The sequence below is a fragment of the Danio rerio genome, chromosome 2 (assembly GCF_049306965.1).
Source record: "Danio rerio strain Tuebingen ecotype United States chromosome 2, GRCz12tu, whole genome shotgun sequence".
In the NCBI taxonomy this organism is placed as follows: Eukaryota; Metazoa; Chordata; class Actinopteri; order Cypriniformes; family Danionidae; genus Danio; species Danio rerio.
This window is the reverse complement of record NC_133177.1, coordinates 51,668,430-51,683,809: the sequence shown is the minus strand read 5'-3', so window position 1 is coordinate 51,683,809 and position 15,380 is coordinate 51,668,430. Positions and strand designations below refer to the sequence as shown.

The 15,380-nt window shown below is 35.9% G+C and overlaps 1 protein-coding gene across 1 annotated transcript; it reads left to right on the top strand.

Moving 5' to 3' along the window:
* The first annotated feature begins 6,611 nt into the window (after positions 1 to 6,611).
* LOC141378916 (putative C-type lectin domain family 20 member A) lies at positions 6,612 to 10,693 on the top strand. Its single transcript, XM_073930812.1, has 6 exons — positions 6,612 to 6,672; positions 6,751 to 7,113; positions 7,198 to 7,533; positions 7,663 to 7,760; positions 9,497 to 9,589; positions 9,742 to 10,693. The coding sequence occupies exons 1-6, from the start codon at positions 6,636 to 6,638 to the stop codon at positions 9,802 to 9,804; spliced, it is 990 nt and encodes a 329-aa protein (XP_073786913.1). The 5' UTR covers positions 6,612 to 6,635; the 3' UTR covers positions 9,805 to 10,693.
* Positions 10,694 to 15,380: the final 4,687 nt, after the last annotated feature.

The window sequence follows — 15,380 nt, the reverse complement described above, 5'->3', positions numbered from 1 at the left end:
TAAATATCATAGTGCATTGTCATGCGTTATTTAAAAATGAATGATTATATACTCTAGATTAGTTAACATCCAGGAATCTAATTTCCTAAATAATAAACTAAAGTGACCATACATGAAATCTAGCGATCTAGCGACTAGCAATCTAGTGATTTTGCTTTCCTGCTTTCTTACCTTCAGAGTGATTGAAAGTTTTTTGTCCAATAATGTGTAGGCATTGAGATTTAAAGAGAAAGGTATATATAACATACTCTATATTAGATATGTTTGTTTATTGAAATGTCCACTCAAGTTTTATATGAGATAACTTCATTGTTTTATGTTCAAACAATTATGTTCTTAGAAATGTTTAAAAATGATTACGTTAGCTTAATTGATTTGTGTTGGGACAATAAGAAGAAATTTAGTGAAACCCAGCATTCATATATCCTAGTCAGGACATTAAAATGGCACATATGGTCACTTTAATCTGTACGTGTTGAACTTGGAAAACATGCTTTTTCAACGTAATCTCACGGCAATTCGTTACTTTTTTGATTTAGTGGCTAATTCATATGAATTTGTACGATCTAATAAATACAATTTAGTACGATTTGCTCATCACCCAGTGACGGTTGGGGTTAGGGGTAGGGTTGGGTGCCACTCCTTTTTAAAATTGTACATTTTCGTATGACTGAACTTGTATGAATTTGTACGAATTAGCCACTAAACTGACAAAATGTAAAATACGTAGATTTCCTAGTGAGATTAGGCTGGCTTTTCAGTGTGCAACACCTAATGACTGGAACTCTTTACGACATAACCTGAAGTTGCTGAGCTTTCTACCATCAATGAACATTTTTAGATTACTGCTAACAAGTAGTTTGGAAGAGAATTAATGTAGTCTTTTTTTTATGGTTTTATTAGTGTTTGTGTGCTTTTCTTCTGAAATGTAGTGCTGCGTCTTGGCCAGATCACTTCTGTAAAAAAGGTTTTAGCCTCAAAAAGTTTAATTTCCATCATAAAATCATTTAAAAAAAATATTTCATTATTAGATTTCACCTTCATTGATCTGTAATTAATGCTGTAGTTTTAAAAGGGTTGTTTAATTAGAAAGTATACTTAACTTAACTGCCTAACTTTATTTTACTCTATCAATAAGAGTGTGAGCATTTTTAAATGTATAAATGCCATACCTTATGTACCAAAAATGGCTACCACACAATACAAACACTGAAACTAAAAAATAGGTATGAATTGTTTTGTTTTGCAGAACTATTTATTTTCACATCAATACAAATAGTGGCAAATCTAAAGTAATAAAACTTTTAAAATGGTCTTATACTACGCGTGTGTGTGTGTGTGTGTGTGTGTGTGTGTGTGTGTGTGTGTGTGTGTGTGTGTGTGTGTGTGTGTGTGTGTGTGTGTGTGTGTGTGTGTGTGTGTGTGTTCATGTTCAATTGATGTCTAAAACTTTTGTTTTGTAAAAAAGTTTGTAAAATCAATTTCCAGGAGATTAAACCTTGTATTAAAAGGAAGGTTTGGTGTTTATATTTCCAGAATACAATTATTTGCTCAATGAAAACATTTGATATGTTGTTAATTAAATAAAAATGAAAGATAATAAGCAAATAGCACGATCTTACACGATTGTATTGCATTTTTAAAATGCGGGAATTAGGGTTGTATAATATATTGCTTTAATTCTGTCTCAAATATAGTCAAGATGTTCTGGCTAGTGAAAACATGCAAAGCACCGGCAATGGAAAAAAGCTATTTGAATATCAAAATAACTCTTAACTTCTCTTAATCAACATCATTTTATTATGTTAAACTTTCGTTTTGAAAACAAGAACATTTAATGCAAAAAAAGCCTGATATCTTTGAATTCATTATAAGGGAGTAGTCCCTTTTACATTTAGACTAGGTATTATGCAAACACTTGAAAAAAAGTCTCACTTTCATGGAAATTACTCTCTCACTCTTCTGAACTAATAAAACAAATGTATGCTTAATGTAATGGCTACAAGTAAGTTAACAGAGCTGGAATGCACATGCATTTTCTTAATGTTACATAGTCAAACACATCAGATCTGCCATCAGCAGACACAACACTGGAGATAGATGACAACGTTGTCAATTAGCATAACTAGCTTATGGCAACTTATTGTAATTTTGAACTACTATTTGTCCTCTGTAGCTGCTGGTAAAAAGGTGATAATGCCCAAAATATCTGTGATGAACCTCTTGGTATAATTAAGCAACAACATGCTGCAGCATCTTCAATAAAAACAATGAATATCAAAATGACTTAAAGTCTTGCCATCACAAATATGTGGTGTGTTAGTCTTGTGTTAGACCTGCATGCCTATGAAATGCCCTCTGCAATCCTAATTGTCGCTGGAAGTACTGCCATATTTTCCAAAACATCTCATAAACGGAAAATTTTTAAATATAGGGGACTTAATGGTCTAAAAGGCTTAAGGTTTGGTTCACTTTGTAGTTTGCTAAGTTCTGGTGAGATCTGCCTATTTTGGCCCATTTTAAAGTTGTGTTTATAAGAAATTAACACAGAGAATAAGTGTTGAACAAAACAGATACAAATTAAATTTGACTTGTGATATATGAAAACACAGCAAACAGAAAACAAATCAAATAATTAGAGGTAAAGTTAACATTGACTCTTTAGTCTTTACTGCAGGTGTTTATAAATATCAGATGACTCCGTCTCTCTCTGTGTATACCTGGGCTGTACCACTACACTCAATTTCGGAGTATGTATCCCCTTCCTTCTTTTTTGCAATAGTTTGCATCTAGTCTGCCCTTTAATGTCATTAGCTTGTGTTCCCTTAAGTACTGTGGCTAAAGGCCATGCCCACACGTACACCTGTGGTTGTATTAAATGAGTTTTCCCTGCCTTCATTTAAAAAAACACACATGAAAACACAGAACACTCTGTGATGCATGTTAAGGGCATGTTGAACCAACAGGTGACAATAGAAGCCTTTTATGCAAGGTTCAAACTCTACGTTGAATGAAGTATTTGTATACATTGCATACAAGTCAATGCAAATGTGAGAATTACTGTCCTGTGGTGCAAACGATGCAGAATATGTGAACATGTGGAATTTGCCTAATTCACATCTTCCATGTTTGGTGTAAACTCTGCCATGTTGGTTAATCATAAAGGAGAAAACAGCGCCCACTCTGGCGTGTGGCAAACACTCTGGTTGTAGTTTCCACACGACCACACTGTAACCACAGTGTTCAGAAAATTTTCACCCTTGCTAGAGTTCTCAGGAAAGTTTTGGTTTCAGTTAGGGATGCACAATATATCAGCAGCCATATTGTTATCGGCCGATAAATGCTATTTTTAAGACTATGGTTCCATCGATCAGATGTCGATATCTTTAAGCCGATAAATTACATATAATTACGATAAACTGCCTGCCTCGCGCATGCGTGGATGGAACTTGTTCAGACTTGTCCATTGCACAATAATTGCACAAAACTGCAGCGATGCAAACGTGCTAAACAACTTGATGAGTTGTTTGTAATCTAATATGATTATTTGTTATTATCAACGCATTGCTTGCCATGTGTTGTTGATGTAAGATTGTATTCAGTTTGATCGGAATATTCATATTGATTATAACGAGTGTGCTGAGGGGCTGATCGTTGATCATTTTTCTGGCAATTGACAGCAAGAACGAACATGGAAGCGTTGTCTGATTGACAAGCAGAAGCTACATGTGTTCAAAAGAATCTAAAACGCCAAATAGGATGAATCTATGTCGCATTTTCTAAAGTAATACAATCTGTATCTAGCTTTTTGCTTGTACGGTGGCTCCGAACTGTCAAAACACCTCTAAAAAATGTTTTTTTGGACATTACATATTTGAACATATGTACATCACTGTAACACGTTTTATTCCGGAACATTTGAGCTGGTTACAGTCCTTAGCTCTTTCGTTTTCATTTTATTTAAAATATTTTTAACTTGCTTGTTGATTAAATCTCATTTTGTTATTTAACCTATTATTTTTATGCAACAATCAAGTTGCATGTTAATCTGCTATAAAGGCAAGGAAATAATTTATTTTTTGCATGCTGATTGACATGAAATCGTGTATATAGGTCTAGATAATCACCTTGCAATTTTAAAATTATAGTTTTTTTCTGAGTATAGACTACTCTGTTAATTAGAACAGTTCAATCTTTTATAAAGTTTGCTGTATAAAAGAGTAACATTGTGAAATATTTATAATTATCGGTCTATATATATATCGGCTATCGGCCTTCAAGTCTGAAGTGTTATCGATTATCGATATCAGCCAAAAAAACCATATAGGTGCATCCCTAGTTTCAGTCAACTAATACTGTGTTTTCCTGTGGACAAACAATCAAACCTAGTGGCCAATACAAACAGCCTTGAAAATATTGTGTAGACAGAGCTAAAAATTGGCTCTCCCCGATGTGAGTTGACTCTTCTCGTTCGCTACAAAGAATCAGCTCTCAGAGCCATTTTTTATAATGCTACACAATTGTAGTTTGTCAAACTACACAAGTTACACTATAAAATTTTAGTTGTCAGACTGAACTACAATTAAGATGCGACAAATACACACAACAAATCCCATTGAGCTTGACTTTATGCACACATGACATATTCATTAACTTGCATCTGTAGCATTAATTTTGCTCACAACTTGTCTTAATTCTAAAACAAAAAAAAGATGCTTTCCCGTTTCTCGCAGTGATTTGAAGTTGTCGTACTGACAACTTGGTCTGATGCTCATCGTAGCTAAAGTCACACTGAAGGAAAGTGTCTGAAATCAGACACTGCCAGAACTTCATTGAAAGGAAATTTTGATCTCAATGGCATTTAAATCATTAAGCGGCTGTCAGTGAACATGACAAACCAACAAAGCAACCAAAAACAATTTTTAAGGATTTCCCAAAATTTGTTTCATGAGGACTAAATCATAGCTAAAAGAGACAGCTTATTTATGTACAGAACATTTCCACGTCAATAGTGTTCACAAGTCTCCAGGGAAGAAATGAGGGGAGTGCTGTCATTACACAACCTGCCATTGCTCTAACTATCATTTGATCAGAATATCCACATGCTGCAATAAACTTTTATAAGTGAAATTTTAAAAGGATCACATGCTTATGATTTTCCACGGCTGGCCCCGCATTATAGCTAACACATGATTCACCAATAAGATGATTCCTAACTTAGAAAGAAATAACCATACCTTAAGCTGCGGTCACGTTAGAGTTTGAGCTTGCGATATTCTATCGTGTGGCGCTGCAAAAAGGGGCAGGATTAAACAAGCTTATTAGACATTTTTAAAAGCGAGCGATTGCTCCATGTTTTCAATTTCTGTCCAAAGAGGTCATGTTTTGATCCTCGATTGGTCTCACGCAATCAAGTGATGTGATTTCACAGGTCAGAGTTCACCAAGCTTGAACTTGCACCGCAGCAACCTGCGAAACTTGAAGCATGACCCTGCGTTTCCGGTTCGACGCATTCGCGTGCGTATGAATGGAAGTCTATGGAAGGAAAAGCCCAGTGTGACCGCAGCTTTAATATCTTCATCTTAAAAAATCCCCACTCCCACCCTTAATCCTCCCTCCTTTTTCTAGATTAGGTGACATGGCAACCCAGTGATTAGCACTGTTGCCTTACAGCAAGAATGTCACTGGTTAAAGATCCTTACTAGACCAGTCACCATTTCTGTGCAGAGTTTGCATGTTCACCCCGTGTTCTCGTGGGTTTCCCCCGGGTTCTTCTGTTTCCTCCAACAGTCCAAAAACAAGCTATTTAAGTAATTTGACCATACCAAATTGGCACTATAGATGAGCTCTTAGTCATTAGCCATTAACAAGTTGGGGGAGTTTATGGAAATCTACCCACATCGCCCTGCTAGCAGGAGGGAGCCCAGGGCTCGAGGATCTTATAAGCTCAGGGCTCTCTCCTGGGACAGCATGCTAAACAAGTTTCATCCGCTTGTTAAGTGTGACGTCACGCGAAGTGGCTTCCAGGTCCAAGCGCTCTATCAAACTGTATGTAGAGACTCATCAAATGCTAATAATAAACATTTACAAAGAAATTTAATACTTTCAAAAATAACAATATATATCCGATGGCCAGAAAGTGATTAATTTGTTATAAATTGTTAAAATGTTGATGTCTATGATGCAGCAAGTTCAGAAACTGATGTGTACACCATGATTTTTTAAAAAATTCCCTTTAATGTGTGGTATGACTAAAAAAGTGGTCATAAATAAATATTTTCTCAATTCAATTGAGTAGCGGCTTGGACCCGGAAACAGTATTCTATACGTCACCGGTGCGTCATGACTTAACAAGTGTATTATCAATCATCAGCTAAGTGTGAACTTTTGAAACTGCCTCTTGTGTTTGATCTGCATATGCTTTTTAGTTTTATGCTTGCGGTCTATGGATGATCAAGCCAACAACTGTTTTGTTGCCAGCTCAACACTTGAGAAGACCACACAGTTTGATGTTTAATTAAGAAAATTTAGAATGCAGTGTCCTGTGTGCAGTAACCACCCCTCTTATCAATGCTTTGTTTAATCATCTTTCCAACTCCTTTTCCAGTCTAGATTATGAGCACCAGCAAGCAGTCATGGATGAAAGTCTGTTTGTGCTGCTTCTGCTGTCAGGTTGGTTTTGTCATCTTAAATCTGTATTATTGATGATGTGAACAGATATAGATGGTTTAACAAGTTGTTTTTTTACAGGGCTCTCCTGCAGCAGTTCTGCTGTTTCTCGTCAGTATAACTATATAAACCTGCGTATGTCGTGGTCAGATGCTCAGAGTTACTGCAGAGAGAGATTCACTGATCTGGCTACTGTAGACACCATGGATGATGTGAAGAGGCTGATAAATACTGTAGATGCTGGATACAATGGATCAGTGTGGATTGGACTGAAGAGAGGGACACAGAAATGCTGGGGTTGGTCTAATAGAGAAGATAAACTCCAACAGCACACCAACTGGAAGTACAGACATCTAAAAGATGAAGATGAATGTGGCGATTTTGCTCTTGGAGTCTGGCAGAGTTATCCATGCTCATCGAATTTACCCTTTGTTTGCTATAGTGGTAAGTTATATCTGTGTTGGTATCTGTGTCAATATTCGGTTTAGCTTAAGCCAAGTCTGATACAAATTTTCCATTTTTCAATAGAAAGTATTGGATTGATCAGCATGCAGAAATTGAAGAACTGGACTGAAGCTCAGAGCTTCTGCAGAAAGCGTTACACAGACCTGGTCAACATCCGCAACTCTAAGGAACACAAGCAGCTCAAAAGTGTAACTCCATTAGGATCATGGATCTGGACTGGTCTCTATCGGAATTCTTGGGAATGGTCTGACAAATTGAGTCGCTTCTTCAGATACTGGGCAGCAGGTCAACCTTCCCAGAGTGCAGGATCTGGAGACTGCGTCAGCATGTCACAAAACAATTCTGGGAAATGGTTTGTTGATAATTGTTATCAACAGCGTCCGTTTATCTGCTATGACTGTGAGTTTCACATTAATAAAAACACTTTTTGCATATTTTGTTGATCACTCTTCAAAAAGACACAAGTAAATCATTATTTTGCATTTATATATAGATGGATGTTGAGAATAACTGTTCCTTTGTCTCTAGACAAGGTAATTAAAAAGCAGATTGTCAGCCTGAATTTTTCCTGTAAGGAAAAATGTGCATTGAACAATCCTTCAGCACAGACTGCCATACTGAACAAGGTTTGTATCTGTCTTAAAATACAATTTTTTAGTTTCAGTCAAATTCTGATGCATTAAAACCACTTACCAATGGTGTAACAGTTTTACAGAAAACAAGAATGCTTTAAAGAACAGAATACCCTATTATAATTGTTGTTGATTTGGTGTGTGGTCAAAAGTCATACACTGTAAAACCCAAAAACTTAAGATAACTCAAACCATGTGAAGAAACTGATTGCAGCAATCCATTTAAGTTCAAAAAGTAATCCTAATGAGTACAGTGAACTTAATCCATTTGAGTAAACAAAGCAATCTGAGCACAGTAAAACCCAATAAATGGAGAACTCAAACCAACTGAGTACTGTAAAACCCAATAAGTCAAGTCAACTCAAACTGTTTAGGGAAACCAATTGCAACAAACCATTTGAGTTAAAAAAAAAAAAAAACTGTGTAACGAGGAGTCTGACACAGAGGGATCCATTTGCAGTATATTTATTAAACACAAGCTATGTCCCAAATGGCACACTATACACTCATGCACTATGTACTTGTGCACTTACACACTCAACAGGATAGTATATGTATGTAGTGGCGTCCCAAATGGCACACTAATGTTTTTTTACTAAGCGGAAATTCAAACCGTTTCCCTGATGACGTTTGACGGTCGCCAAATCAGTGAAATAAACGACTGAATTATCAAATAATACCTGCCGTGAGTATTGCCGCATTTACCATCGGGAGGCGCTATAAATCACTCTTGTAGGAGAATTTTGCTTTCACCATCCAAAATAAATAAAGTTATCCAACATGTGCGCCCGATAGCTCCGCCCCTTCCGCTACGTAAGCAAACGTGCGATCGTTAAGTGCGTGAAGTGTCCATCATTCCACACTTCATTTTAGCGGCTGAATGAGTGCATCATCCGGGTAATTAAAGTGCACTTGTTATTTTTAGAATTTTCAGTGTGAACACACTACTTACACTATTTATACTACAAAATTGCATGAAATAGTGCATAAGTAAGTGATTTGGGACGCAGCTACAGTTTAATAACAAGCACACAGTATGCACTAGTGTGCGAACTAACATCAAATGTAGTAATACTGGGTTGATAGGCTGGCGGCTGGCTGTCAAGGATCGTGATAGCAGGCATGGGTCAGAGGCAGGCGGCGTGGATCAAAGGCGATATGCAAAGCAGGGTTCGAGGCAGGCGGCGTGGATCAAAGTCGATATACAAGGCAGGGTTCAAGGCAGGCAAGGTTAAGGGACAGTACAGGTAATAACGGGGAGATCAGGCAAGGCTATGGACCACTCAGAAATGTCAGCAAGGCAGAACAAGACTTCGCACTGGAGTGAGTGTTTGGGCTGCTTATATGTGTGTGCGTGGGTGATCAGTGTGATGTGCTGCAGGTGTGTTGCAATCAGTGTTTGAGGATGACGTAATGTTAATAGCCTGGTGATGATGACCTCTGCTGGCCAGCGAGGGGAATGACCGGGACCGAGTCGGTGACAATATGAGTACTTGCTCCATTTAAATTGAAGTAATGAGGTATTTAATTAACTCATTGCCTTCAACACTGAGGTCAAAACTCTTTTTTGAATAGAATTAACTCTCAGTCAATTTTGAGTTAACTACACTCATTTCAATTGATAAAGTTGACTGTTTGGTTTTACAGTGTATGTATGAGTAGAGTGAGTCTATAAGTATTAGTGGCATAATTAAATGCTTTATTTTGATTCTTGCTTTCTGGTTATCCAGATAAGTGAAAAGCTGAAAAGCCTTGGGATGGAAAATAACAGCAACATACAATGGAGAAAGCAAGAATTGGAGGACGTGTTTCACGAGAACAAAGTAAAATAATTCAATGATAATTACTATAACAAAGTGTACATTTTATGCTCAGCACCTCAATTTGTGTCAAGAAATAATTTGCAACTGCTGCTTTTCTGACCAAGCACTTTTTTTATAAATAGTCCTTCTTTCTTTTTTGCTGTTTCGTGCAGGTGGAGAATAAAAAACCTGGATGCACACAGACTCATGGGGACTTGTGTCATCTTGGAGACTAACATTGAGGTCAACATGGTTAAACAGACTTTTAAATCACACAGGAGTTTTTGGAACATGTCAAAATGTAGATCATTTCCTGTGGGGTGGAGCATATATGGTTTGTAGTAGAAACATCACTACGTCTAAGTCCCTAATGGGATGGTAACAAGCCTGTGAGACGTGAGTGTGTTTATTTAGGAATTGAGGACTTAATGACCACTTTTTTATATAATATTACAAATTTACAATGTTCATGAAGAATGATTCAGGTGTGACTCTATCAACATCCGTGTTCATTAATTCTAGACATTACAAAAGTAAGAAAAATGTATCAGATGCTGGTTAATTTTGTCCTTTGACCACCAGAGGATGACAAAGTATTTCAAGTGATGCATAATGTATTTAGATGCAATGCAGTTGAAAGGAAAATGTTACTATTAAATATGTATGAAGATAATTTTATATAGGAGAAAAATATATTTTAACATAATCAAGATCAAATTTAATCAGCACTTACTTCAATTTGACCTGAATGAATGTCTGAAGGAATGTGTAGACTGCTATTTATAATTTAAAAATCAAGAATTCAATTGCGTTTCTACATATATTGGAATCAAACGTAAAATAATAGAAGCTGAGTTTGAGTAATGACATTAAAGAATAGGTTAACAATCTAAAAATAGCTATTTAGTTCATAAGAGTTTAAAAGTATATAAAAACAATTGAGATTAGTGTGTTGGAAAAAAGTTAATTTAATGATACATCTTTGAGAAATATGAGCTAATCTAAAGTGTTACCATATTATTAACCCTCTACCGCACGCATTATGAAAAATCTGTAAAAATATATATATATACATTTGATACATTTGTTTTTCTTTTCTTAAAATGACTTAACTTGAAGTGCTGTAAAAAAAATATATAATAATTGGAAAAAAAATATTTTTAAGGTACTTTATGATATGTTGCCATAAGGCAACAACATCCAACAGTGGACCTAATTAAGAAATTTCAAATGTAAAACTTTCCTCATAATTAATAATTTTTTTGTTTGAAATAATTTAATTGGGCGAGGCAGTGGCGCAGTAGGTAGTGCTGTTGCCTCACAGCAATAAGGTCGCTGGGTCGCTGGTTTGAACCTTGGCTCAGTTGGCGTTTCTGTGTGGAGTTTCCCAGAGATGGGTTGCGGCGGGAAGGGCATCCGCTGCGTAAAAAACTTGCTGGATAAGTTGGTGGTTCATTCCCCGGATTAATAAAGGGACTAAGCCAACAAGAAAATAAATGAATGAATAATTTAATTAGTGTTTCAGTATTATAAGCTTTAACACAGAACTTATAAATAACACGTTATACACACTTCACCACAACTCATATTCCAACAGCTTTCATTTATTCCATTCTTTTTTGCTGAATATTGAAAACAATTATAATATTGTATTATCATGTAAACAGCATACAGTAAATATAAATATTTTTTCCAGTAAATATTATAACAAATAAATAACAAGTCTAGTATATCCAGATGCATCAGAATAATGTAGCTACTAGCTAATAATGTGTCTGTATTGATATCTATTCAAAAGTAGTACTGCCATTAAAAATAGATTTTATCCATAATGCAAATGCCATTAACACATGACTAATCAACATTATATAACTAGCTTTCATGTTGTTTTTGTTACAAATTAAAAGTTCACAGCTGACCTTGCTAGCTAGCTAACTCATTGCAATATCGCATGTTCCACTATTGCACTGCGTAGCCATTTGGTAACACACACATTTGATCGATTTACAAAAAAATAATTTGATTTTAAAAATATTAGCTGTGATTATGTCATCATAACTTACTTGAGTTGATGTTTCAGATTTTTTTGTTGATCTGACATCATTTAATCCTTTGTTTTTATTGACGTTTACATTTGCATTTAGCAACTACTCACAACAACACTACAGAAAAAACACTGGATGTCATGTGACTTAACCAAAGCACATCATTGGCTACTCTAAGGTCTTCTCTTTCCAACAAAAAAAAAAGATATTAGTCTTAAAGTAACAGTGGCAGGGAAATGAACATATGTTGCCATATGGTTACGCTGTGCAGTAGAGGGTTAAATATTATTTTTATATTATTGTATACATTATTTATACAATGATGACCATGTTATTTTTCTTCTGATCTTTTAATTTATATACTTGAATACTGTTATTGTTAGACTCTCCAGAAAACCATAAAGCACTGTTTATTTAACCTTTTAGGCTAATAATTTATATTTTAAGCAGATGCACTGCAGTGAAAAAGACTTGATTTGCCCAGTCCTACTAAATTGATGAAATCTTTCCAAATAGAGCTATTCAATTCATCTGATAATATATATCAGACTAGGACAAACGGCTAACAAGGCTAAGGTCTAAACACAGGAAAACAAGACAAGGATAACGCGTTGTAATGTCACTTTACAGCTAACAAGACTCGGCAATGGTGTATGTGTTTGAGCAGTATTTATGGTCCATGAATTAGTCTTTGAGCAGCTTCAGCTGTGCGAGTGTACTCAGTGGAGACCAATGACTGTAAAAAACTGCACAAAAAGCAGTTGTGTGTGTGTGTGTGTGTGTGTGTGTGTGTGTGTGTGTGTGTGTGTGTGGCATGACTGAATATGTAGTCCATTTTTAAGCAGATTTGTAGTTCTATGAGTGTGAATGTTTTCCAGCGATCTCTGGTGGTTAGAGGTCGCTGGTGATTGTGACAATTGTAATATATATCGCAGCAAAACCAAAAATATCAATGTTAGATTTTTCCAATATCGTGCGTCCCTAGCACAAATATAATATTGTAAAGCATATATAAAAAACATTAATTGAGTTTTGTGAGGGATGTCTCATATATTCTGAGCACTATGTTTAGTAGATTAAGGTTAGTAGTTTTAGTGGAAAATGATGAGTGGCTCAAAGTCACAAAACAAAAAATATATACTGAAAGACAAACACACAGAGTGAAGCAAGTGCATCAACTCAGTTCTATAACTGGTCTTTATAGGACAGCCAAATGAGGATGGAAATTAGAATCTAATTCTTGTGTTTTGCATGATGTGCCACATTTTGTGCTACAATGTTGAGTTCACTGTTCCATTACTTTAATTTACTTGAGAAAGAAGAGCTTAGAGGTAATACTTACTTTGCATCTCTCAACAGAAAATGCAGAACCTTTTATGATCAAGATTTGAGTGAAATATTGGAGACAAGATATACCACATAGACAGATACCACATAGACCTGGCCATCATTCTGAACTCTAAGGAAAAGAACCAGATACACAGTTCATTCTCTATACAAGTGGTGTCTTGAAGCTGTAATTATCCCCCCCAAAAAAATCTTTTATACAAAAGATTTCATATATAGACTATTTTAAGGTGTCGATGTCACTGGCATATGAACATTTTCTGCTTGTAACCAACTATTTAATAACTAACAAGAGGCAATTTGATCATATCTTAATAGTAAAATGGCCACCATAACATTATTTAGCCATTTTGAATTCTTGGAAGCTATGGAAATTCAAAATGTAAAACAGAAAATACATTAAGACCATTGTTATTGTTTACATCCCTCAAAATGGTCCATAGTACTTCACTTTGTGTCATTCTACTATTACTACACATAACTAATTTTTGTTTTGTTAATGTTTGTAAATTAGCAGCTTTCTGTATTTTGTGATTCATGTTTTTGTTTTTTTACTTGTCCTCATTTATTTATGCTTTTGTATTACCTTATTGTCACATAACCAGTGATCGCTCTCCAGAGATCGCTGGTTCCCACACAATAATATGGACTACACTTCCGCCTTCCCCTGGACTACATATTCATTCATGCTCTCTGGTCACACTCACACAAGCTCACTCATCTAGACTGATTACACTCGCAACACCTGAGGACTATCAGAGACTGATTACACACCCTACATAAGCCACTCATTTACCCATCCAGTTTGCCGAGTCTTGTTTATCCTCTGATAACACTACAATGCCGTTTCGCTGTCTTGGTTTCCTGTGTTTATACCTTAGCCTTGTATTCCTGTTCTCCCTGTTTGCCGCCTGCCTTTTGACCTATTGCCTGTTATAGGACTGCGATTCTGGACTGCCTGTTTATACCCGTTTGCACCTGATTTGACCATTGCTTGCCTGACACGAATAAACCTGCATTGTGGATCTTACCTTCTGTTGTGAGTGTCATCCCCCGGGTGTTACACTTACTGTATGACTTTTATTGACATTTTTAAAAGTTTAAATTGATATATTGTCTGGAGTGGTGTTGTAAGTTTATGGTACAAAAAACATTTTCTGTTATTATACAGACATCTTCTGATGGTGGATGAGGAGATTTCCCCCAAAAAGTGCTATATAAATGAAAGGAATTATTATTATTCATTCATTCATTCATTTTCTTCATTTTATTATTCATTCATTTTTTTCAGCTTAGTCCCTTCATTAGTCTTAGCCTATGTTGTACGTATAATAATCAAATGCATATCCTGCAAGGGCAAAAGTAAAGGCAGATTTGCTATTGAACTGATGCACTGCAACGTTTGACTTGTGAAAAAAAGCAACTGCTAACATTTTGTTTACAAAACATCCGTGAAGGACTTTGTGACCTATTCAAAACCATCCTGCCACTCCCTGAGTCACCCAAGTTCCACAAAAATCATACTATTTCATGTATTGCAGTACTTAGCACATTGAGAGATTTTAATAAAACTCTATGGTTAAAGTTTTTGTTAATAAATTAAATAAATACACCTTATTAATGATAAAATAAGTAGATTGTCATTAAAGTGCATAGTTTTTAAGCACACCTGGCTTATGTTAAAAACGTACAGCAGATACAAAAAACAAAAAAGATTATGCAAGCATGCATAAGTTTCTTAAAAACTCTGTGCTAGTGAAACTGGACAGGGCATCATTCCATATTTGTGATGTATTACATTTCATTTCCATGAGGTACTTAAAGATTGATGATGTGGGCTAATAACTAAATGACATAATGTTTTGTTGGGATAGCCTTTAAATGGCATTCATGAGTAAAAAAAAAAAATTCCCAGATTTTCAATGTTTCACACACATTTGGGAAAAAAAATTTTTGATTTGATTTGAAAATGATTTGCTCATATGGACATGTTTTATATCACTTGTTACATTTACATTACATTACAAATGGTTCCGTTTTATTATATTCATTCATTCATTCATTTTCATGTCGGCTTGGTCCCTTTATTAATCTGGGGTCACCACAGCGGATTGAACCGCCAACTTATCCAGCAAGTTTTTACGCAGCCTTCCAGCCGCAACCCATCTCTGGAAAACATCCACACATACACACAAACACACTCATACACTACGGACAATTTAGCTTACCCAATTCACCTGTACCACATGTCTTTGGACTGTGGGGGAAACCGGAGTACCCGAAGGAAACTCACGCGTAAGAAGGGAGAACATGCAAACTACACACAGAAACGCCAACTGAGCCGAGGATCGAACCAGCGACCCAGCGACCTTTTTGCTGTGAGGTGAATGTGGTACCTTCTGCGCCACTGTGTCGCCTGT